The 24,474-nt window shown below is 52.1% G+C and overlaps 1 protein-coding gene across 1 annotated transcript in view; it reads right to left on the minus strand.

Moving 5' to 3' along the window:
* Positions 1-17,772: 17,772 nt before the first annotated feature.
* Positions 17,773-24,474, minus strand: part of LOC134357340 (protein eyes shut homolog) — a 641,949-nt gene continuing 635,247 nt past the window's right edge. The window contains exon 19 of the mRNA XM_063068783.1: positions 17,773-17,930. Coding sequence (XP_062924853.1) covers positions 17,773-17,930 — 158 coding nt within the window. The remainder of the gene's footprint in view (positions 17,931-24,474) is intronic.

The following is a 24,474-nucleotide window of genomic DNA, read 5'->3' on the forward strand; positions in this document are numbered from 1 at the left end:
GGAGGGAGGGGTGTGGAGAGATAGAGAGAGGGGTGTGGAGAGAGAGGGGTGTGGAGAGAGAGGGGTGTGGAGAGAGAGAAAGGGGTGGAGAGAGAGAGAGGGGTGTGGAGAGAAAGAGGGGTGTGGAGAGAGAGAGGGGTGTGGAGATAGAGGGGTGTGGAGAGAGAGAGGGGTGTGTGGAGAGAGAGAGAGAGGGGTGTGGAGAGAGGGAGGGGTGTGGAGAGAGAGGGGTGTGGAGAGCTAGAGAGAGGGGTGTGGAGAGAGAGAGAGAGGGTGGAGAGAGAGAGAGGGGTGTGGAGAGCTAGAGAGAGGGGTGTGGAGAGAGAGGGGTGTGGAGAGAGAGAGAGGGGTGTGGAGAGCTAGAGAGAGGGGTGTGGAGAGAGAGGGGTGTGGAGAGAGAGAGAGGGGTGTGGAGAGAGAGGGGTGTGGAGAGAGAGAGGGGTGTGGAGAGAGAGAGAGGGGTGTGGAGAGAAAGAGGGGTGTGGAGAGAAAGAGGGGTGTGGAGAGAGAGAGGGGTGTGGAGATAGAGGGGTGTGGAGAGAGAGAGGGGTGTGTGGAGAGAGAGAGAGGGGTGTGGAGAGAGAGGGAGGGGTGTGAAGAGAGAGGGAGGGGTGTGGAGAGAGAGGGAAGGGTGTGGAGAGATGGAGGGAGGGGTGTGAGGAGATGGAGGGAGGGGTGTGGAGAGAGGGAGGGAGGGGTGTGGAGAGGGGAAGGGGTGTGGAGAGATGGAGGGAGGGGTGTGGAGAGAGGGAGGGAGGGGTGTGGAGAGAGAGAGAGGGATGTGCAGAGAGAGAGAGGGGTGTGGAGAGAGAGAGGGGTGTGGAGAGAGAGAGGGGTGTGGAGCGAGAGGGAGCGGTGTGGAGAGAGGGAGGGGTGTGGAGAGAGGGAGGGGTGTGGAAAGAGAGAGGGGTGTGGAGAGAGAGAGAGAGGGTGTGAAGAGAAAGGGAGGGGTGTGGAGAGAGAGGGAGGGGTGTGGAGAGATGGAGGGAGGGGTGTGGAGAGAGCGAGGGAGGGGTGTGGAGAGAGAGAGGGATGTGGAGAGAGAGAGAGGGGTGTGGAGAGATGGAGGGAGGGGTGTGGAGAGAGGGAGGGAGGGGTGTGGAGAGAGAGAGGGGTGTGGAGAGAGAGGGGTGTGAAGCGAGAGGGAGGGCTGTGGAGAGAGGGAGGGGTGTGGAGAGAGAGAGAGGGATGTGGAGAGAGAGGGGTGTGAAGCGAGAGAGAGGGGTGTGGAGAGAGGGAGGGGTGTGGAGAGAGGGAGGGGTGTGGAGAGAGAGAGAGAGGGGTGTGGAGAGAGGGAGGGGTGTGAAGAGAGAGGGAGGGGTGTGGAGAGAGAGGGAGGGGTGTGGAGAGATGGAGGGAGGGGTGTGGAGAGAGGGAGGGAGGGGTGTGGAGAGAGAGAGAGGGATGTGAAGAGAGAGAGAGGGGTGTGGAGCGAGAGGGAGGGGTGTGGATTGAGGGAGGGGTGTGGAGAGAGGGAGGAAGGGGTGTGGAGAGATGGAGAGAGGGGTGTGGAGAGAGAGGGAGGGGTGTGGAAAGAGGGAGGGAGGGGTGTGGAAAGAGGGAGGGAGGGGTGTGGAGAGATGGAGGGAGGGGTGTGGAGAGAGGGAGGGAGGGGTGTGGAGAGAGAGAGAGGGGTGTGGAGAGAGAGAGAGGGGTGTGGAGCGAGAGGGAGGGTTGTGGAGAGATGGAGGGAGGGGTGTGGAGAGAGGGAGGGGTGTGGAGAGAGAGAGAGAGGGGTGTGGAGAGAGGGAGGGGTGTGAAGAGAGAGGGAGGGGTGTGGAGAGAGAGGGAGGGGTGTGGAGAGAGGGAGGGAGGGGTGTGGAGAGAGAGAGAGGGATGTGAAGAGAGAGAGAGGGGTGTGGAGCGAGAGGGAGGGGTGTGGAGAGAGGGAGGGGTGTGGAGAGAGGGAGGGAGGGGTGTGGAGAGATGGAGAGAGGGGTGTGGAGAGAGAGGGAGGGGTGTGGAAAGAGGGAGGGAGGGGTGTGGAAAGAGGGAGGGAGGGGTGTGGAGAGATGGAGGGAGGGGTGTGGAGAGATGGAGGGAGAGGTGTGGAGAGAGGGAGGGAGGGGTGTGGAGAGAGAGAGAGGGGTGTGGAGAGAGAGAGAGGGGTGTGGAGCGAGAGGGAGGGGTGTGGAGAGATGGAGGGAGGGGTGTGGAGAGAGGGAGCGATGGGTGTGGAGAGAGAGAGGGGGTGTGGAGCGAGAGGGAGGAGTGTGGAGAGAGAGAGAGGGGTGTGGAGAGAGAGAGAGGGGTGTGGAGAGATGGAGGGAGGGGTGTGGAGAGAGGGAGGGATGGGTGTGGAGAGAGAGAGGGGGTGTGGAGCGAGAGGGAGGGGTGTGGAGAGAGAGAGAGGGGTGTGGAGAGAGAGGGAGGGGTGTGGAGAGATGGAGGGAGGGGTGTGGAAAGAGAGAGAGGGATGTGGAGAGATAGAGAGGGGTGTAGAGAGAGAGAGGGGTGTGGAGCGAGAGGGAGCGGTGTGGAGAGAGGGAGGGGTGTGGAGAGAGGGAGGGGTGTGGAAAGAGAGAGGGGTGTGGAGAGAGAGAGAGAGGGTGTGAAGAGAAAGGGAGGGGTGTGGAGAGAGGGAGGGGTGTGGAGAGATGGAGGGAGGGGTGTGGAGAGAGGGAGGGAGGGGTGTGGAGAGAGAGAGGGGTGTGGAGAGAGAGGGGTGTGAAGCGAGAGGGAGGGCTGTGGAGAGAGGGAGGGGTGTGGAGAGAGAGAGAGGGATGTGGAGAGAGAGGGGTGTGAAGCGAGAGAGAGGGGTGTGGAGAGAGGGAGGGGTGTGGAGAGAGGGAGGGGTGTGGAGAGAGAGAGAGAGGGGTGTGGAGAGAGGGAGGGGTGTGAAGAGAGAGGGAGGGGTGTGGAGAGAGAGGGAGGGGTGTGGAGAGATGGAGGGAGGGGTGTGGAGAGAGGGAGGGAGGGGTGTGGAGAGAGAGAGAGGGATGTGAAGAGAGAGAGAGGGGTGTGGAGCGAGAGGGAGGGGTGTGGATTGAGGGAGGGGTGTGGAGAGAGGGAGGAAGGGGTGTGGAGAGATGGAGAGAGGGGTGTGGAGAGAGAGGGAGGGGTGTGGAAAGAGGGAGGGAGGGGTGTGGAAAGAGGGAGGGAGGGGTGTGGAGAGATGGAGGGAGGGGTGTGGAGAGAGGGAGGGAGGGGTGTGGAGAGAGAGAGAGGGGTGTGGAGAGAGAGAGAGGGGTGTGGAGCGAGAGGGAGGGGTGTGGAGAGATGGAGGGAGGGGTGTGGAGAGAGGGAGGGGTGTGGAGAGAGAGAGAGAGGGGTGTGGAGAGAGGGAGGGGTGTGAAGAGAGAGGGAGGGGTGTGGAGAGAGAGGGAGGGGTGTGGAGAGAGGGAGGGAGGGGTGTGGAGAGAGGGAGGGAGGGGTGTGGAGAGAGGGAGGGGTGTGGAGAGAGAGAGAGAGGGGTGTGGAGAGAGAGAGGGGTGTGAAGAGAGAGGGAGGGGTGTGGAGAGAGAGGGAGGGGTGTGGAGAGAGGGAGGGAGGGGTGTGGAGAGAGAGAGAGGGATGTGAAGAGAGAGAGAGGGGTGTGGAGCGAGAGGGAGGGGTGTGGAGAGAGGGAGGGGTGTGGAGAGAGGGAGGAAGGGGTGTGGAGAGATGGAGAGAGGGGTGTGGAGAGAGAGGGAGGGGTGTGGAAAGAGGGAGGGAGGGGTGTGGAAAGAGGGAGGGAGGGGTGTGGAGAGATGGAGGGAGGGGTGTGGAGAGATGGAGGGAGGGGTGTGGAGAGAGGGAGGGAGGGGTGTGGAGAGAGGGAGGGAGGGGTGTGGAGAGAGAGAGAGGGGTGTGGAGAGAGAGAGAGGGGTGTGGAGCGAGAGGGAGGGGTGTGGAGAGATGGAGGGAGGGGTGTGGAGAGAGGGAGGGATGGGTGTGGAGAGAGAGGGAGGGGTGTGGAGTGGGAGGGAGGGGTGTGGAGAGAGGGAGGGGTGTGGAGCGAGAGGGAGGAGTGTGGAGAGATAGAGAGGGGTGTGGAGAGAGAGAGAGGGGTGTGGAGAGATGGAGGGAGGGGTGTGGAGAGATGGAGGGAGGGGTGTGGAGAGAGAGAGAGGGGTGTGGAGAGAGAGAGAGGGGTGTGGAGAGATGGAGGGAGGGGTGTGGAGAGATGGAGGGAGGGGTGTGGAGAGATGGAGGGAGGGGTGTGGAGAGAGGGAGGGATGGGTGTGGAGAGAGAGAGGGGGTGTGGAGCGAGAGGGAGGGGTGTGGAGAGAGAGAGAGGGGTGTGGAGAGAGAGGGAGGGGTGTGGAGAGATGGAGGGAGGGGTGTGGAAAGAGAGAGAGGGATGTGGAGAGATAGAGAGGGGTGTGGAGAGAGAGGGAGAGGTGTGGAGAGAGAGGGAGGGGTGTGGAGAGGGGAAGGGGTGTGGAGAGAGAGAGAGGGATATGGAGAGAGAGAGGGGTGTGGAGAGAGAGAGGGGGGTGTGGAGAGAGAGGGAGGGGTGTGGAGAGAGAGGGAGGGGTGTGGAGAGAGAGGAAGGAGTGTGGAAAGAGAGAGAGGGATGTGGAGAGATAGAGAGGGGTGTGGAGAGAGAGAGAGGGGTGTGGAGAGAGAGGGAGAGGTGTGGAGAGAGAGGGAGGGGTGTGGAGAGGGGAAGGGGTGTGGAGAGAGAGGGAGGGGTGTGGAGAGAGGGAGGGGTGTGGAGAGAGGGAGGGGTGTGGAGAGAGAGAGAGGGGTGTGGAGAGAGAGGGAGAGGTGTGGAGAGAGAGGGAGGGGTGTGGAGAGGGGAAGGGGTGTGGAGAGAGAGAGAGGGATATGGAGAGAGAGAGGGGTGTGGAGAGGGGGAGGGGTGGTGAGAGAGAGAGGGGTGTGGAGAGAGAGAGAGGGGTGTGGAGAGAGAGGGAGGGGTGTGGAGAGAGAGGGAGGGGTGTGGAGAGAGGGAGGGGTGTAGAGAGTGAGAGGGGTGTGGAGAGAGAGGGAGGGGTGTGGAGCGAGAGGGAGGGGTGTGGAGAGAGGGAGGGGTGTGGAGAGAGAGAGAGGGGTGTGGAGAGAGAGGGAGGTGTGTGGAGAGAGAGGGAGGGGTGTGGAGAGAGGGAGGGGTGTAGAGAGTGAGAGGGGTGTGGAGAGAGAGGGAGGGGTGTGGAGCGAGAGGGAGGGGTGTGGAGAGAGGGAGGGGTGTGGAGAGAGAGAGGGGTGTGGAGAGAGAGGGAGGGGTGTGGAGAGAGAGGGAGGGGTGTGGAGAGAGGGAGGGGTGTTGAGAGAGAGAGGGGTGTGGAGAGAGAGGGAGGGGTGTGGAGAGAGAGGGAGGGGTGTGGAGCGAGAGGGAGGGGTGTGGAGAGAGGGAGGGGTGTGGAGAGAGAGAGGAGTGTGGAGCGAGAGGGAGGGGTGTGGAGAGAGAGAGGGGTGTTGAGAGAGAGAGGGGTGTGGAGCGAGAGGGAGGGGTGTGGAGAGAGGGAGGGGTGTGGAGAGAGGGAGGGGTGTGGAGAGATGGAGGGAGGGGTGTGGAGAGAGAGAGGGGTGTGTAGAGAGGGAGGGGTGTGGAGAGGTTAGAGGGTGGGGTGTGGAGAGAGAGAGGGGTGTGTAGAGAGAGAGGGGTGTGGAGTGAGAGGGAGGGGTGTGGAGAGAGAGAGGGGTGTGGAGAGAGAGGGAGGGGTGTGGAGAGAGGGAGGGAGGGGTGTGGAGCGAGAGGGAGGGGTGTGGAGAGAGGGAGGGGTGTGGAGAGGGGGAGGGGTGTGGAGGGAGAGGGAGGGGTGTGGAGAGAGAGGGAGGGGTGTGGAAAGAGGGAGGGAGGGGTGTGGAGAGAGGGAGGGGTGCGGAGAGAGGGAGGGGTGCGGAGAGAGGGAGGGGTGTGGAGAGGGGGAGGTGTGGAGAGAGAGAGAGAGGGGTGTGGAGAGAGGGAGGGGTGTGGAGAGAGAGAGAGAGGGGTGGAGAGCGAGAGAGGGGTGTGGAGAGAGGGAGGGGTGTGGAGAGGGGGAGGGGTGTGGAGAGAGAGAGAGAGGGGTGGAGAGCGAGAGAGGGGTGTGGAGAGAGAGAGGGGTGTGGAGAGAGCGGGAGGGGTGTGGAGAGAGAGGGGTGGAGAGCGAGAGAGGGGTGTGGAGAGAGGGAGGGGTGTGGAGAGAGAGAGAGAGGGGTGGAGAGCGAGAGAGGGGTGTGGAGAGAGGGAGGGGTGTGGAGAGGGGGAGGGGTGTGGAGAGAGAGAGAGAGGGGTGGAGAGCGAGAGAGGGGTGTGGAGAGAGAGAGGGGTGTGGAGAGAGCGGGAGGGGTGTGGAGAGAGAGGGGTGTGGAGAGAGAGAGGGGTGTGGAGAGAGAGGGAGGGGTGTGGAGAGAGAGCGGGAGTGGTGTGGAGAGAGAGGGGTGTGGAGAGAGAGAGGGGTGTGGAGAGAGCGGGAGGGGTGTGGAGAGAGAGCGGGAGTGGTGTGGAGAGAGAGGGGTGTGGAGAGAGAGGGAGGGGTGTGGAGAGAGAGGGAGGGGTGTGGAGAGAGAGAGAGGGGTGTGGAGAGAGAGAGAGGGGTGTGGAGAGAGGGAGGGGTGTGGAGAGATGGAGGGAGGGGTGTGGAGAGAGGGAGGGAGGAGTGTGGAGAGAGAGAGAGGGATGTGGAGAGAGAGAGGGGTGTGGAGAGAGAGGGAGGGGTGTGGAGAGGGGAAGGGTTGTGGAGAGATGGAAAGAGGGGTGTGGAGAGAGGGAGGGAGGGGTGTGGAGAGAGAGAGAGGGATGTGGAGAGAGAGAGAGGGGTGTGGAGAGAGAGAGGGGTGTGGAGAGAGAGAGGGTGTGGAGCGAGAGGGAGGGGTGTGGAGAGAGGGAGGGGTGTGGAGAGAGAGAGAGAGGGGTGTGGAGAGAGGGAGGGGTGTGGAGAGAGAGGGAGGGGTGTGGAGAGAGAGGGAGGGGTGTGTGGAGAGAGAGGGAGGGGTGTGGAGAGATGGAGGGAGGGGTGTGGAGAGAGGGAGGGAGGGGTGTGGAGAGAGAGAGAGGGATGTGGAGAGAGAGAGAGGGATGTGGAGAGAGAGAGAGGGGTGCGGAGCGAGAGGGAGGGGTGTGGAGAGAGGGAGGAGTGTGGAGAGAGGGAGGGGTGTGGAGAGAGAGAGGGAGGGGTGTGGAGAGAGGGAGGGAGGGGTGTGGAGAGATGGAGGGAGGGTTGTGGAGAGATGGAGGGAGGGGTGTGGAGAGAGAGGGGTGTGGAGAGAGAGAGAGGGTGTGGAGAGAGAGGGAGGGGTGTGGAGAGATGGAGGGAGGGGTGTGGAGAGAGGGAGGGAGGGGTGTGGAGAGAGGGAGGGGTGTGGAGAGATGGAGGGAGGGGTGTGGAGAGAGGGAGGGAGGGGTGTGGAGAGAGGGAGGGAGGGGTGTGGAGAGAGCGGGAGGGGTGTGGAGAGAGAGCGGGAGTGGTGTGGAGAGAGAGGGGTGTGGAGAGAGAGAGGGGTGTGGAGAGAGAGGGTGTGGAGAGAGAGAGGGGTGTGTGGAGAGAGAGAGAGAGGGGTGTGGAGAGTTAGAGGGAGGGGTGTGGAGAGAGATGGAGAGGTGTGAAGAGAGAGGGAGGGGTGTGAAGAGAGAGGGAGGGGTGTGGAGAGAGAGAGAGGGTGGTGTGTGGAGAGAGAGAGAGGGGTGTGGCGAGAGAGAGAGGGTGTGGAGAATGAGGGAGGGGTGTGGAGAGATGGAGGGAGGGGTGTGGAGAGAGGGAGGGAGGGGTGTGGAGAGAGGGAGGGGTGTGGAGAGATGGAGGGAGGGGTGTGGAGAGAGGGAGGGAGGGGTGTGGAGAGATAGAGAGAGGGGTGTGGAGAGAGAGAGGGGTGTGGAGAGAGAGGGGTGTGGAGAGAGAGGGGTGTGGAGAGAGAGAGAGGGTGTGGAGAGAGAGAGGGGTGTGGAGAGAGCGGGAGGGGTATGGAGAGAGAGCGGGAGTGGTGTGGAGAGAGAGGGGTGTGGAGAGAAAGAGGGGTGTGGAGAGAGAGAGGGGTGTGGATATAGAGGGGTGTGGAGAGAGAGAGAGGGGTGTGTGGAGAGAGAGAGAGGGGTGTGTGGAGAGAGAGAGAGAGGGGTGTGGAGAGCTAGAGGGAGGGGTGTGGAGAGAGAGGGAGGGGTGTGAAGAGAGAGGGAGGGGTGTGGAGAGATGGAGGGAGGGGTGTGGAGAGATGGAGGGAGGGGTGTGGAGAGATGGAGGGAGGGGTGTGAGGAGATGGAGGGAGGGGTGTGGAGAGAGGGAGGGAGGGGTGTGGAGAGGGGAAGGGGTGTGGAGAGATGGAGGGAGGGGTGTGGAGAGAGAGAGAGGGATGTGGAGAGAGAGAGAGGGGTGTGGAGAGAGAGAGAGGTGTGGAGCGAGAGGGAGCGGTGTGGAGAGAGGGAGGGGTGTGGAGATAGGAAGGGGTGTGGAGAGAGGGAGGGGTGTGGAGTGAGGGAGGGGTGTGGAGAGATGGAGGGAGGGGTGTGGAGAGAGGGAGGGAGGGGTGTGGAGAGAGGGAGGGAGGGGTGTGGAGAGAGGGAGGGAGGGGTGTGGAGAGAGATGGAGAGAGGGGTGTGGAGAGAGAGGGAGGGGTGTGGAGAGAGGGAGGGAGGGGTGTGGAGAGAGGGAGGGGTGTGGAGAGAGGGAGGGGTGTGGAGAGATGGAGGGAGGGGTGTGGAGAGAGGGAGGGAGGGGTGTGGAGAGAGAGAGAGGGATGTGGAGAGAGAGAGAGGGGTGTGGAGAGAGAGAGAGGGGTGTGGAGCGAGAAGGAGGGGTGTGGAGAGATGGAGGGAGGGGTGTGGAGAGAGGGAGGGAGGGGTGTGGAGAGAGAGAGGGGGTGTGGAGCGAGAGGGAGGGGTGTGGAGAGAGAGACAGGGGTGTGGAGAGAGAGGGAGGGGTGTGGAGTGGGAGGGAGGGGTGTGGAGAGAGGGAGGGGTGTGGAGAGAGAGGGAGGGGTGTGGAGAGAGAGAGAGGGGTGTGGAGAGAGAGGGAGGGGTGTGGAGAGATGGAGGGAGGGGTGTGGAAAGAGAGAGAGGGATGTGGAGAGAGAGAGAGGCGTGTGGAGAGAGAGAGAGGGGTGTGGAGAGAGAGGGAGGGGTGTGGAGAGAGAGGGAGGGGTGTGGAGAGAGAGGGAGGGGTGTGGAGAGAGGGAGGGGTGTTGAGAGAGAGAGGGGTGTGGAGCGAGAGGGAGGGGTGTGGAGAGAGAGGGGTGTGGAGAGAGGGAGGGGTGTGGAGAGAGAGAGAGGGGTGTGGAGAGGTTAGAGGGAGGGGTGTGGAGAGATGGAGAGAAGGGTGTGGAGAGAGAGGGAGGGGTGTGGAGAGAGAGGGAGGGGTATGGAGAGATGGAGGGAGGGGTGTGGAGAGATGGAGGGAGGGGTGTGGAGAGATGGAGGGAGGGGTGTGGAGAGAGAGAGAGGGGTGTGGAGCGAGAGGGAGGGGTGTGGAGAGGTTAGAGGGAGGGGTGTGGAGAGATGGAGAGAAGGGTGTGGAGAGAGAGGGAGGGGTGTGGAGAGAGGGAGGGAGGGGTGTGGAGAGAGGGAGGGAGGGGTGTGGAGAGAGGGAGGGGTGTGGAGAGATGGAGAGAAGGGTGTGGAGAGAGAGGGAGGGGTGTGGAGAGAGGGAGGGAGGGGTGTGGAGAGAGGGAGGGGTGTGGAGAGAGAGGGAGGGGTGTGGAAAGAGGGAGGGAGGGGTGTGGAGAGAGGGAGGGGTGTGGAGAGGGGGAGAGGGGTGGAGAGAGAGAGAGGGGTGTGGAGAGAGAGAGGGGTGTGGAGAGAGCGGGAGGGGTGTGGAGAGAGAGCGGGAGTGGTGTGGAGAGAAAGAGGCGTGTGGAGAGAGAGAGGGGTGTGGAGATAGAGGGGTGTGGAGAGAGAGAGGGGTGTGGAGATAGAGGGGTGTGAAGAGAGAGGGAGGGGTGTGTGGAGAGAGAGAGGGGGTGTGGAGAGTTAGAGGGAGGGGTGTGGAGAGAGAGGGAGGGGTGTGGAGAGAGAGGGAGGGGTGTGGAGAGAGGGAGGGAGGAGTGTGGAGAGAGAGAGGGATGTGGAGAGAGAGAGGGGTGTGGAGAGAGAGAGGGGTGTGGAGAGAGAGAGGGGTGTGGAGCGAGAGGGAGGGGTGTGGAGAGAGGGAGGGGTGTGGAGAGAGAGAGAGAGGGGTGTGGAGAGAGGGAGGGGTGTGGAGAGAGGGAGGGGTGTGGAAAGAGGGAGGGAGGGGTGTGGAGAGAGGGAGGGGTGTGAAGAGAGAGGGAGGGGTGTGGAGAGAGAGAGAGAGGGGTGTGGAGAGAGGGAGGGGTGTGAAGAGAGAGGGAGGGGTGTGGAGAGAGAGGGAGGGGTGTGGAGAGATGGAGGGAGGGGTGTGGAGAGAGGGAGGGAGGGGTGTGGAGAGAGGGAGGGAGGGATGTGGAGAGAGAGAGAGGGATGTGGAGAGAGAGAGAGGGGTGTGGAGAGAGAGAGGGGTGCGGAGCGAGAGGGAGGGGTGTGGAGAGAGGGAGGGGTGTGGAGAGATGGAGGGAGGGGTGTGGAGAGATGGAGGGAGGGGTGTGGAGAGATGGAGGGAGGGGTGTGGAGAGAGAGGGTGGGGTGTGGAAAGAGGGAGGGAGGGGTGTGGAGAGAGGGAGGGGTGTGGATAGTGAGTGGGGTGTGGAGCGAGAGGGAGGGGTGTGGAGAGAGGGAGGGGTGTGGAGAGATGGAGGGATGTGGAGAGATGGAGGGAGGGGTGTGGAGAGAGGGAGGGAGGGGTGTGGAGAGAGAGAGAGGGATGTGGAGAGAGAGAGAGGGTGTGGAGAGAGAGAGGGGTGTGGAGAGATGGAGGGAGGGGTGTGGAGAGAGGGAGGGAGGGGTGTGGAGAGAGAGAGAGGGGTGTGGAGTGAGAGGGAGGGGTGTGGAGAGAGAGAGGGGTATGGAGCGAGAGGGAGGGGTGTGGAGAGAGGTAGGGGTGTGGAGAGAGAGAGAGAGATGTGGAGAGAGAGAGAGGGGTGTGGAGAGAGAGAGGGGTGTGGAGAGAGAGGGAGGGGCGTGGAGAGAGGGAGGGGTGTGGAGAGAAGGAGGGAGGGTTGTGGAGAGATGGAGGGACGTGTGTGGAGAGAAGGAGGGAGGGGTGTGGAGAGATGGAGGGAGGGGTGTGGAGAGAAAGAGAGGATGTGGAGAGAGAGAGAGGGGTGTGGAAAGAGGGAGGGGTGTGGAAAGAGGAAGGGATGGGTGTGGAGAGAGAGAGGGGTGTGGAGAGAGAGGGTTGTGGAGAGAGAGAGAGGATGTGGAGAGAGAGAGAGGGGTGTGGAAAGAGGGAGGGGTGTGGAGAGAGGGAGGGGTGTGGAGAGAGGGAGGGGTGTGGAGAGAGAGAGGGGTGTGGAGTGAGAGGGAGGGGCGTGGAGAGAGGGAGGGGTGTGGAGAGAAGGAGGGAGGGGTGTGGAGAGAGAGGGGTGTGGAGAGAGAGAGAGGATGTGGAGAGAGAGAGAGGGGTGTGGAAAGAGGGAGGGGTGTGGAGAGAGGGAGGGGTGTGGAGAGAGGGAGGGGTGTGGAGAGAGAGAGGGGTGTGGAGTGAGAGGGAGGGGCGTGGAGAGAGGGAGGGGTGTGGAGAGAAGGAGGGAGGGGTGTGGAGAGATGGAGGGACGTGTGTGGAGAGAAGGAGGGAGGGGTGTGGAGAGATGGAGGGAGGCGTGTGGAGAGAGAGAGAGGATGTGGAGAGAGAGAGAGGGGTGTGGAAAGAGGGAGGGGTGTGGAAAGAGGAAGGGATGGGTGTGGAGAGAGAGAGGGGTGTGGAGAGAGAGGGTTGTGGAGAGAGAGAGAGAGAGGGGTGGAGAGAGAGAGAGGAGTGTGGAAGGAGGCAGAGAAAGATAGTTCACAAGCAGGTATTAGGTGCTGAACACCTGTTTGCCTTCTGCTCTCTTCCTCGTTAATTTCAATCTTCCTCAACACTTTAATCGTCGGGTTCATCAAGAAATGGAGCCTATCGTGGGGTTGCAGGCTCCTTGGCCTCCAGGCTGCACACTTCACTTAAACCTTGCGAAACTTAGTCAGACACAGCAGTGCCAGAAGGATGTTGTCCTTGGTTATGTTGTTCACTGATGGCACTTGTTTCTTTTATCAGTCAGTAGTATACTCCCACATAACGTTCAGCTTCTGCCGCCAGATATTACACATGCTTGTGCACACGCAAATAGATACTGTACATGTATACATGTATGCTCATGCATGAAATGCCCGTATGCTTATAAGTGTACACCTAAATAAATTAAATAAATATGTGCACACGTTCTCTCTTCTCTCTCTCTCTCTCTCTCTCTCTCTCTCTCTCTCTCTCTCTCTCTCTCTCTCTCTCTCTCTCTCTCTCTCTCTCTCTCTCTCTCTCTCTCTCTCTCTCTCTCTCTCTCTCTCTCTCTCTCTCTCTCTCTCTCTCTCTCTCTCTCTCTCTCTCTCTCTCTCTCTCTCTCTCTCTCTCTCTCTCTCTCTCTCTCTCTCTCTCCTGCTTGCTCACTCACAATATTCATTGTGTTCTCAAGGACATCACAGACAGCAGCCACATAGAGTTATAACCCAAGTCCCCTACCATCCCGTTCTCCTGGTAAGTGCAATGGTTTCAGTAAAGTAATGCACACTTTTGGTGAGACATGAATGTGTTGGTCCTCTCAGACCTAAAGCACATTGCGAAGGCAGGAAATTCTTGCTTTCAGAGTTTTTTTTAAATGAACTGCAACATGGTTTCTCGTAGATTACTATTGCTGTGATTTCAGGTGCAACCGAGAGAGCATTGTTTAAAATGAGAAACACATACAAACCTTATTCCTCAACTCCCCACCTGAATACTCTGCCTTCTGTCAGACCTCTTTTCCTGAACGATGCAAAGCTTCTGGTTCTTAGTCCAAATGCTTATTCTTCATGGGGATCAGCAGTAATGTGTGCATTCACCACAACAGAGTGAGTGGCTTGATGGGAAGGGAGAGGGAGGGTAGTGGAGATGCAGTTAGAGTGGGGTCTAAGTCCTTTTCCTTTCCATACTGATGCATTCATTGGTTAGGGGAGGTGGTCAGAGGCACAGCTACAGAGTTCCTATTGCTGCTCAGCTTAGATCAGCTCATTCAGCACAACATAGACCAGCTCCTTCTCAGACAGAGTAGATCCCATAATCATGTTGCTCTTCAATGCCTTTGGTGTGTGTAGAGCTCATGCTGTATAGCGAAGAGTTCTGTGCAGATGAAACAACCATTTCTGAAACAATCTGAACTGACCACAATTGTGTGAAGTTCTGCTCACCTGCAATACCTACAGGGAAGGTATTAAAAACATTGAAAGAGTACAGAGAGAGTTTACAGGGATGTTGCTGGGACTTGAGGACCAGAGTTATAGAGAAAGGTTGAATAGGCTAGGACTTTATTCCCTTGAGTGTAGGTGAATGAGGGAAGATTTGACAGAGATCCCTGGGTTCAAATCTGGACCAACCAGGCCTACTGGTTATGAGGATTTTATTCCCTAGAAGTGGAAGACCAATGGAGGTATACAAAATTATGAGTGCTATAGATAGGGTAAATGTAAGCAGAGCTTTTCCACTCAGGTTGGATGAGACTAGAACTAGGGGTCATGAGTTCAGGGTGAAATTTGGAATGTTTATGGAGAACCCTTCCCATGATGTTTGAGGGGGAACTTCTTCACACAGAGGGTGGTGGGTGTATGGAACGAGCTGCCATCAGAACTGGTGGATCCAGGTTGGATTTAAACATCTAAGGGAAGTTTTGATAATTATATGGATGAGAAGGGTTTGGAGAGCTATGTTCCAGGTGCAGGCCGATGGGACTAGGCAGAATAATAGTTCAGTATGGACTAGAGGGGCCAAAGGGACTGTCTTGTGCTGTAGTGCTCTGTAATTCTAATCCTTTTCATTATTCACAAACAGCATGATAGGAAATTTCAAATAAGAAGTTTGAAAAGAGGAAAAAGAGCAATTCTTTTATTTTCCCATGGTGATGCATTGCTTCTCTGATGCTTTTTTACCTGAGGAGAAATTTTATGCTTGCAATATTTCAAGAAACCTTTCATTTCTGCCAGTGAACCCTTTCAACAAAACAACAGCTTGGCTTCTTAACACACTGATAAAACAAATGAAGAGTTGCAGCAGGCGAGGTATTTGGGGGGCGGGGGAAGATTCAAATATTCCTTGATGATGGAACATGGAAACAAGTTATTTAGCCCACATTGTCTGTGCTAACATTTCTAATCCAAGTTGGTAGATAACATGGAACTTATCAGGAGCAGGATGATGAAATCAGAACAGGGATTAGTACTTGGAGCTATGATATTGTGGCCATTAGAAAGATTCGGCTGTCACAAGGGCAGAAGTGGCTGCTGAATATTCCTGGAATTGGATGCTTTAAATGAACAGGGAAAGAGGCAGGGAGTAGCATCGCTAATCAGGGATGGTGTCAACTGCAGAAAGGGAGGATGTTGTCGAGGGAGTCAATGTGTGTGGAAGCCATAAACAGGAATGGGGCAACCACTCTACTGGGAATATTCTATAGACCCCTCTCCCCCCAGTAGCAACAGGGATACTGAGGAACAGATTGGGAGGCAGATTTGGGAAGGTGCAAAAATATCAGGATTACTGTCACTTCAGTTTTCCTATATTGAATGGCCCCAATAACAATATGGCACTGGTGATACATGATGACGTTTGTGGGCAACTCACAAAACTTCCAGATATACTTCTTCTGAACTGCAATCTGCAGCCTGTGATTTCCATTTAAGAATGTACTTTTGAACTGTCTGAAGAATCTTCTCAGCGGACTTAACTCTCAGGAATGCAGGTGCAGCACTTTTACGCAGACAAAATTCCATCACCGTAGCCAGAAGAGAGGTCAGTGGGCAGGATTTCAAGCCAGACTAAAATGGTGGGGTGTAAACTTCTGCTACTCAGCATCTTCTTAGCGAATGTACTATCACTGGAGAACAAGATTGCTGTATCAGAGGGAGATAAAGGATTACTGCATTCCGTGATTCATGGAGACATGGCTCACTCAAGACATGCTGGACATGGTAAGCCATGCCAAGGGGCTCTTGATCTACCAGGCGGATTGATCTGCAGAACATTTGGAGAAGGCAGGAGGTTGAGGTCTGTGCTTCATGATAAAGTCACCGTGGTTCTCGGACATACAGTAGTGGTCTTGTCACACTCTTGGATCCCCCGATCTAGAACATCTAACAATTAAGTGCCATTCATTCTACTTACCAAGAAAGTTCTCCGTGATCCTGATTGCAGTTTACATGGTGCCAAAGGCTGACGTTATTTAAACATTCAATATATTGAGTTCTGAGATTAGCAAACAAGAAACATGCCACCCCAATGTTTTTCAAATCAGTGCTGGGGACTTCAGTCAGGTTTGTTTGAAAATAATCTTTGCTGAACTATAATCAACATATCAAATCATCTGCAGCACCAGGGGTCTCAACACACTTCACCACCATTACATTACAACCGGGATTGCCTACCATTCCATAGCTAGACCGCATTTCGCAAAATCTGATCATCAGGCAGAGGCTAAAGAGCCAAGCTTAGCAGTAAGGACAACAAAGAAGTGGTCGCTGGTGACAGAGGAGCATCCGTAGGATTGCTTTGAGTCAGTAGATTCAAAGACTCAAGGGACCTGAACAAATTTGACATGGTAGTCAGGGACTTTATAAAGTCAGTCGTGAATGAGTGTGTCCATTCAAAATCATTTAGCGTCTTCCCCAACAAAAAGTCACGATGAAACAAGAGGTGCATAGTCTGCTGAGGGTCAGATCAGTTACATTCAGGTCTGGCAAATGAGTAAAATCAAGAGATCCAGCTGTGAACTCTGGAAAGACATCACAGATGTAAAGAGGCAATTCTGGACCAAACTTGGATCACAGAGGGTGCTTGACAGCTGTTGCAGGGATGGAATGCTATCACCTCCTAAAAAGTAAAACCATGTGAAATATGTGACAACAAGCTTACACTGTCAGAGGAACAAAACATAGAAGCCCTTTCAGGAACTCCCACAACCCTTGACAATCAGGTGATATCAGTCTCTGAGGCCGAGGTGAGGGCATCCATCAAGAGGGCAAACCCACAGAAAGCATTTGGCCCTGACGGGGTACCTGGACAAGAACTAAAAACCTGTGGTGATTCATTGGCTGGAGCATTTACTAAGATATTTAACCTCTCGCTTTCACAGACTGTGGAACTCTCTTGCTTCAAGTTTGCTTCAGTTATACCAGAGAAGAATTTGGTAATCTGCCTCAGTGACAATCATCCAGTAGCATTTACATCCATGGTGATGAAGTGCTTTGAGAAGCTGGTGATAAAACATATCAACTCCTGCCAGAGGAGCAACTTGGATCCATTCCAATTTGCCTACAGTCGCAACAACTCAACAGCAGATACCACCTCAATGGCTCTTCACTCAAACATGGAACATCTTGACAGTGAAGATGCATATATTAGATTGATTTTTATTGACTATAGCTCTGATTTCAATACTATCATCTCCTCAAAACTAATAAGTTCCAAGATCTAGGCTCCAATACATCCTTGTGCAGCTGGATCTTCGATTTCCGTACTTACAGACTCCAGTCAGTTCAGATTGGCAACATTTCCAGTGGTGTTCTGTACTGGGTATCAGATGTGGGATGTCTGGGAGACTCCCAGCCTCCCAACCGGCCATGGTTGTGCCAAGTACGTCAAGCTACAGCTCCTTAGGGATCTGGTTAGGGAACTGAAGATGCAGCTCGATGACCTTCGTCTGGTCAGGGAAAGTAGGAAGCGATAGAGAGGAGATATAGGCAAGTAGTCACACAGGGGCCTCAGGAGACAGATAAGTAGATAACAGTCAGGAGATGGAAGGGAATTGTCAGATTCTAGAGGGTATCCCAAGGACTGTCTCTCTTAACAAACTCCTGTTTGAGTGCTGTTGGAGGGTTCAATATCCATTTAGGAATCGGATGGCAGAGGGGAAGAAGCTGTTCCTGAATCGTTGAGCGTGTGCCTTCAGGCTTCTGTACCTCCTACCTGATGGTAACAGTGAGAAAAGGGCATGTCCTGGGTGCTGGAAGTCCTTAATAATGGACGCTGCCTTTCTGAGACACCTCTCCCTAAAGATGTACTGGGTACTTTGTAGCTAGTACCCAAGATGGAGCTGACTAGATTTACAACCCTCTGCAGCTTCTTTTGGTTCTGTGCAGTAGACCCATAGTGTATTTGGATTTTATCAAGGCATTTGACAAATTTCTCCATGGTAGGCTCATTCAGAAAATTATTTGGAAACTTTAGAGAGAGGGCAGAGGAGATTTCCTAGGATGCTGCCCAGATTAGAGAACATGTCTTAGGCTTGGTGAGTTAAGGATTTTCTCTTTGGATTGAAGGAGGATGAGACGACTTGATAGAGGTGTATAAGATGATAAGAGCCGTAGACAAAGTGGACAGCCAGTGGCTTTCTCCAGGGTGGCAATAGCTAATATGACAGGATATGCACTCCATGTGACTGGATAGCGGTGGGGGCGGGGGGAGGAGGGCATGTTGGAAGTAAGTTTTTATTTGCATACTGAGTGGCAAGTGGATGGAAAGCACTGTGGGCATGGTGGTAGAGGCAGATACATTAGGGACATTTAAGAACCTCTTATATAGACACATAGATTAAAAAATAATTGATTGCTATATGGGAGGGAAGGGTTAGATTGATCTTGGATCAGGTTAAGAAGTCAGCACAACATTATGGGCCGATGGACTGCAGTGTGTTGTACAGTTTGTTTTTTTTCCCCTGCCCTTTCCTTCACCTCACCCGATGAACTTATTCTCTTGCTTTTGTCATTCTTTCCCCAATTCGGTTTCCACTTTAATACAGCCATGCTATTCTACTTCAACACCTCATCAGCTCTAAATTCTTGGGACCGTTGAATATCAAAATGACTTACCGCACCATGATTGGAGTTAGCTGGTCAGCATTAATTCTTTGCTTGGCAGATACCATCAGAGGACCTTGTGACCCTCCACATCCAAGCTTCACTGTTGGTTTTCCATCATGGAGGAATAGATGAAGGAACTGGCTTCCAAAATTTTCAGCAGTGGCTGAAATGCAATTAATGGTTTTAAACATAGACAAATCATCATAATTCACAAATGAAAGAAAATCAATACAGCCTACTATTGAAAAAAACACAAGTGACCTACTTCTGAAGGGTCAAATTTTGACCACAATATTTAAATCAGTTCCAAAGCAATTTATAACAAAATAATTTGATGTGATTAATCTGATAACACAATAATCCAATATGGTAAAGCTTAGTAGGACTATAATTATTACTGTTATAGGGGATATATCGTATGTTCCACAAGTAGGAAAGAAAACTTCCAAAATCTATCCCCGTACATGGATCGAAGTCTAAATACGTTCGGTCATGTGAAGCATGTAGTCTATGGATTTTATACAGCAGTGCAGTAACATCATTCTACAGAATCCCCAGATAAAAAAAAATGATGTAATTATCCTCACTGCACTGCTTATTGTCTGCTCCAGTTGTTTGTTGAATCAAATTAATCTAAAATGACTAGAAATTTAACAAAGGATTTTCCATTTATTTCTGGTAAAGCTCAATACAGAACATAAAACTGTCCTTAGGTTGATATCAATGATATCCAATTCACAGACACCGCAGGCTTTGGTGGCGGGATTGTGGCAGTGGAGAAACAATGTCTAAGCTCAAGGCTGCAGTGTATTATTACAATTGCAGTAAGAATGCTGTAGTTCACCTCTCCCTCATCTATACCTGAATTATTCTGGCTTCACAAAATGTTATGTTGTATCATTGCTTCATCAGTGCACCCTCATCACTATAAAAATTGTTGAAAAAGTCCCATGAGACTTGTATGTGTGAACACAACTGCTGGATGAATGGACCATGACAATTATGACAGATTTTGCTCAACTGGCATTCTTCCAGCATTTCTGATTTTGTTTTGGAATCTGTATCCTCATGCAGATGGGATCCTTAGCCAATCTAGATGAAGGGTCTTGACCCAAAATGTCAACTGTTTATTTCCCTCCAAAGATGCTGCCTGACACAGTGAGTTTCTGCATGCCTTGTTTGTTGCTCCAAATTCCAGCATCTGCACTCTTGTGTCTCCTCAGTCTGTTTTATATGTGACTCCAGCAGCTCTATTGCTGACTCTTAATGGCCTTCCGAACAGGTGTGATTAAAGCAATTTGCTACAAACAAGTAACCACATGGAGTTCCCCACCACTATTCCAGCTGTGATTGGTGAGGTCTGACAAATCAAATGAGCATATCAAATGCAGTAACTAAAATTATACCTCAGATTCTATATCTGACCCAATGAGTTCTATTCAAATCTTGCAACTTGCCCCGCCAATTTCAAAGTCAAAGATCAAAGTGAAAGTAAAATTTATCAAAGACAAAGGAAAGTGTATTATTGAAGTATGTATATGTTACCATATACTAACTTAAGATTAATTTCCTTGCAGGCACTTACAGGAAAATAAAGTAATGCAACAGAATTTAGGAACAACTATACAGTATATAAACAAAGGCTGACAAATAACCAATGAGCAAAAGTTGTGAATAAAAAGGAGAACATGAGTTGGAATTTATTCCATAATTTGCCAGTATTCCCTTATTTCCTTTTGAACTGGTCCTTAAGTTTATGTTCTGCTTTGGAACTGCAAAGAGCGATGGAACTGATTTAATATCTGAAGCAATAAATCAGAGTCCGGTTTATTATCGCTGACTAATGACATAAACTTCGTTGTTTTGTAGTAGCAGTACAATTGCAAAGACATAAAATTAATGCAAGTTATAAACATAAATAAATAGTGTAAAAGATGAATAGTGGTACTCATGGGTTCATGGAACATTCGGAAATCTGATGGCAGAGGGGAAGAAGCTGTTTCTGAGTTGAGCTCCATCTCCTTCCTGTGGTAAAACAAGAAAAGTACATGCCCCTGATGGTAAGGGTCCTTAGAGGTGCATGTCACTTTCTTGAGCCACTGTCTCTCGAAGGTGTCTCTGATGGTGGGGAGGGTTGTACCCCTGATGGAGCTGGCTAAGTCTCTAACATTTTGCAGTCTCTTGTGACCCTATACATTGGAGCCTCCGTATCAGTTATGGTGTAACTAGTCAGAATGCTCTCCACCGTACAAGTACAAAACTCTGTAGCAGTCTTTGGTAACATACCCAAACTCCTCAAACTCCAAACTAAGTACAACCATTGACGTGCTTTCTTTGTAATTGCATCAAAGTGTTAGGACCATGATAGGTGCAACTAGATGTTGACGCCCAGGAACTTGAAGCTGCTCATCCTTTCCACTGCTGACCCCCTTGATGAGGACTGGTGTATGTTCTTCCAACTTCCCCTTCCTAAAATCCACAATCAATTCCTTGGTTGTTGCCGACATTGAGTGTGAGGTTGTTGCTGTGACACCACTCAATCAGTCGCTCCATCTGACCTCTTTGTGTTAGTCTGATATTCTACCAACAACGGCAGTGTAGAGTGTCATCGGCAATTGGCTGTTCATCTTTAAGCTAAAAACAAGCTGCTGGAGGAACCCAGCGAAGCAGGCAGCATCTGTGGAGGCATGGAGATGTTCTGGGCCAAGACCCTGCATCCAATCTCAAGCAGCGTGTCAACCCAAAATATTGACTATCCCTTTGCCTCCACTGATGCTGCCTGACCAACCAAGTTCCTCGGGCAGATTGTTTTTTAAGCTCCCGATTCTAGCATCAGCAGTCTCTTTAGTCTCCATTGTTCATTTTTAACATTGCTTAAAAAGAAATTTAAAATAGTTTAATCACATGGGGTTTATAGCCCAAAATTTCTCTGTGGTACTTCGATGGGAGTTTTGTCGAACCCATGTTTCCCCCAATCTTGAACACCTAATGATCAAATGCTACCATTTACCTATGGAGTTCACCCCATATTCCTGATCAAAGTTTACAAACCACCAGTGGCTGACTATAATCGAACACTTGAAATACTGTAAGATGCAGTCATCAAACAAGAAAGTCGATGCAGACACATTTCAAATCATAGTCGGAAACTTCACCCAGACTTGTCCAATTACCATCAACGTATAACCTGTAGCATCAGAGATTCCAACACACTAAACCACTGTTACACTATGATAAGGAATGCCTACTGTTTCATGCTCACACTGCATTTTGGTAAATCGGAACACTTGGCCTTGGCTGACCTTTTCCTACCTGCACACAGGCAGAGGAAACAGAGCAAAGCTCCAGAGATTAGGACAACAAAGAGAGAGTCATGGGAGGCAGAGGTATGGCTATAGGATTGCTTAGGGATGGTGGACTGGGTTGTGTTCAACGACTCATCTGTGGATCTGAATAAATGCACCATGGTGTCCCAGTTGTAGATGTGTGTGTCCCCACAAAATCATTCAGACTCTTCTGCAACCAGAAGCCCTGGATGAATCAGAATCAGGTTTATTATCACCGTGAGGTCTGCAATCTGCTAAGGACCAGATCAGAGGCATCAAAGTCTGGTGCCAAGAAAGTTACAAGCGGTCTAGGTACAATCCCTGGAAAGTTATCTCACGGGCAAGGTGGCAATTCCAGACTAAACTTAAATCAATGAAGGATGTTTGATAGTTCTGACAGGGCTTGAATACTATCACCTCTTATAAAGTTAAATCAAGTGACATTGACGACAACAGGGCTTTGCTTCCAGCTGAGCTCAATGCCTTCTATGCTGGCTTTGACTATTAAAACATGGAGCAAACTCCCACAGCTCCCGATGATCCTGTGATTTCAGCCTCCGAGGCCAATGTGCAGGTGGCCTTCAGGAGGGCGTACCCATCAAAAGCATTTGGCCCAGATGGGGGTACCTGACCAAGTACTAAAGACCTGTGCTGATCAACTGGCTGGAGTGTTCTCTTAAGATCTTTCACCTCTCTCTTTGGCAGTCTGAGGTACCCACCTGCTTCAAGCAGGCTTCAATTATACCGGTGTATAAGAAGAATGTGGTGATCTACCTCAATGACTATCATCCAGCAGCACTTGCATCCTCTGTGATAAAGTGTTTTGAGAGGTTAGTGATGAAACATATTAACCCCTGCTTAAGAAGCCACTTGGTTCTGCTCCCATTTGCCTACCAGAGCAACAGGTCCACAGTAGATGCTATCTTACTGGCTCTTCATTCATCCTTGCAATATCTGGATAGCAAAGCTGCATACATCCAGATGCTCGATGTTCAATACCATCATCCCCTCAAATCTAATAATATTCAAGTCCTTGGCCTCAACACCTCCTTGTGCAATTGGATCCTCGATTTCCTCATTTGCAGACACCAGTCCGTTCAGATTGGAAACAAAATTTCCTCCACAATCTCTACAGGGCTGTGTGCTTAGCCCTCTACTCTACTTGCTTTAAATTTATGATGGTGTAGCTAAGCACAGCTCCAAAGCCACAATGAAATTTGCTAATCACATCATTGTCATAGGCCAAATCAAAGATGTTGAAGGATCAGCATATAGGGGGGGAGACTGAAAATCTGGCGGGGTGGCACCATTGCAACAATCTCTTACTGGATGTCAGAAAGACCAAAGAGCTGATTATTTACTTCAGGAGGAGTAAATCAAAGGTCCACGAGCCAGTCCTCAGCAGGGGATCAGAGGCAGAGAGGGTCAGCAACTTTGAATTCTTTAGTGTTATCATGTCAGAAGATCTGTCCTGGGCCCAGCACACAAGTGCAATTACAAAGAAAGCACGGCTGGCGTTCCTGTACTTCCTGAGGAGTTCACAAACATTCAGCATGACATCCACAAACTTTGACCAACTTCTCTAGGTGTGTGGTGGAAAGTATATTGACTGGCTGTATCACAGACTGGTATGGAAACACCAATGTCCTTGAACAGAAAATTTTGCAAAAAAGTAGTGGATCTGGCTCAGCTCATCATGGGTTAAGTCCTCCTCACCACTGAGCACATCTGCGCAAAGTGTTGTCACAGGAGCAGCATCCATCATCAGAGACATCGACCACCCAGGGGATGCTCTCTTTTCACAGCTGCCATCAGAAAGGTGGTACAGGAGTTTAGGACTCACACCATCAAGTTCAGGAACAGTTTTTACCCCTGAATCATCAGGCTCTTGAACCAAACGGGATAACTTCACTTGTCCCATTCCTGAACTGTTCCCACAACCTATGGACTCACTTTCAAGAACTCATCTCATGTCCTGAATATTTATTGTTTACTTATTTATTATTATTACTTTCTTTTTGTATTTGTACAGTTTGTTGTCTTTTGCATAGGTTGAACACCAGTAGGTCTGGTCATTCATTGATTCTATTATGGTTATTACTCTATTATAGATTTATTGAGTATGCCTGCAAGAAAATGAGTCTCAGGTACTTACATGTACTTTGATAATAGAGTTACTTTGAATTTTGAGAACGAGACTGTTCTACTCAATAAACCTTTGCTAGATTTCTGGTTCATTTGCGTCATTTCCCATCCCTGTTCGTCTCAGGTTTATTTATCACATAAACATTAACAGTGAAATGCGTCATTTGTGATAACCAACACACCCAAGGATGTGCTGGAGCAGCTAGCAAAGCATCACCATACATTTTAATCAGCAAATTGTTGATATAACACAGGAGACTAAAAACATCTTATAAAACAAATCCACCTTCTCAACACTTTGAGCTAAGCTTGCATGCTCCACTTACAATGAACATTGATCGCCTTTTTAATTGAGACTCAATCTAGCGATTGATGGATTTAGGAAGTGTAAGCAACTTCAGGGACAAGAGGTGAGATGGGGGAACAGAGGCTCTGGGGAGAAGCTGACAAATTCATCGCCTGGTTATCTTGTGACTAGGTATATCAGAGCTCATAATGTCAATGAATCAATCCTCCAAAATCCCACATTAGATTGAAAGATAAAATTAAATGTCAACTGGTACTGTTAGTCAGGAAATAAAATGAACCACCTGTCATATTTAAGTGTGATTGTCTATTTTCCCCTCACAGACAGAAAGATTACAGCTCCAGGTCGTTGCACACTACTGCTTGCTATGATGCCTCAGTTCATTCCAAATGGCAAAGAATCACCTTTATTAGAGCTAGCAGCTCACTTGCTTATTGAAGTATGACCTCATTGTTGAATTGCTCCAAGCATTACAGTCTCTGACGTCCTAAGTGCATCAATTCAGATGATGCTAATCAAAAGTCTGACACACCAACCCATGTGAACTTCAAACATCTCTCAATTTAACAATGATGTCAGTAACTTCAAAGCAAATTCCCAAAGCTAACATGAATGTCATGTGCTTGTGCCAGTTGAAGGTGTTCGTCATGATTATTTTCTATTTCTTCAGTCTATCTTATCCCCCTTGAGACTCCAGATGAGGTATTTAAGTTTTTCAGGGCTGAATACGACAGATGGGAAGCAGAGATCTGAAAATAAGGAGTTTCAGCGATTATCCTTGCGGCCTGTGAGTGCGGTTCTCAGAGGATGTGCAGGATTACAGAATCAATTTTACCATCCCAGGAATAATTGTTCTATCTTGAGGTCCCTTTTAAATTATTTGGAAGGAGCTCATTTAGGGCATGAAGGTGGTCAGTCTTCCCAAAACA

Source organism: Mobula hypostoma, chromosome 2, assembly GCF_963921235.1.
Source record: "Mobula hypostoma chromosome 2, sMobHyp1.1, whole genome shotgun sequence".
NCBI lineage: Eukaryota > Metazoa > Chordata > Chondrichthyes > Myliobatiformes > Myliobatidae > Mobula > Mobula hypostoma.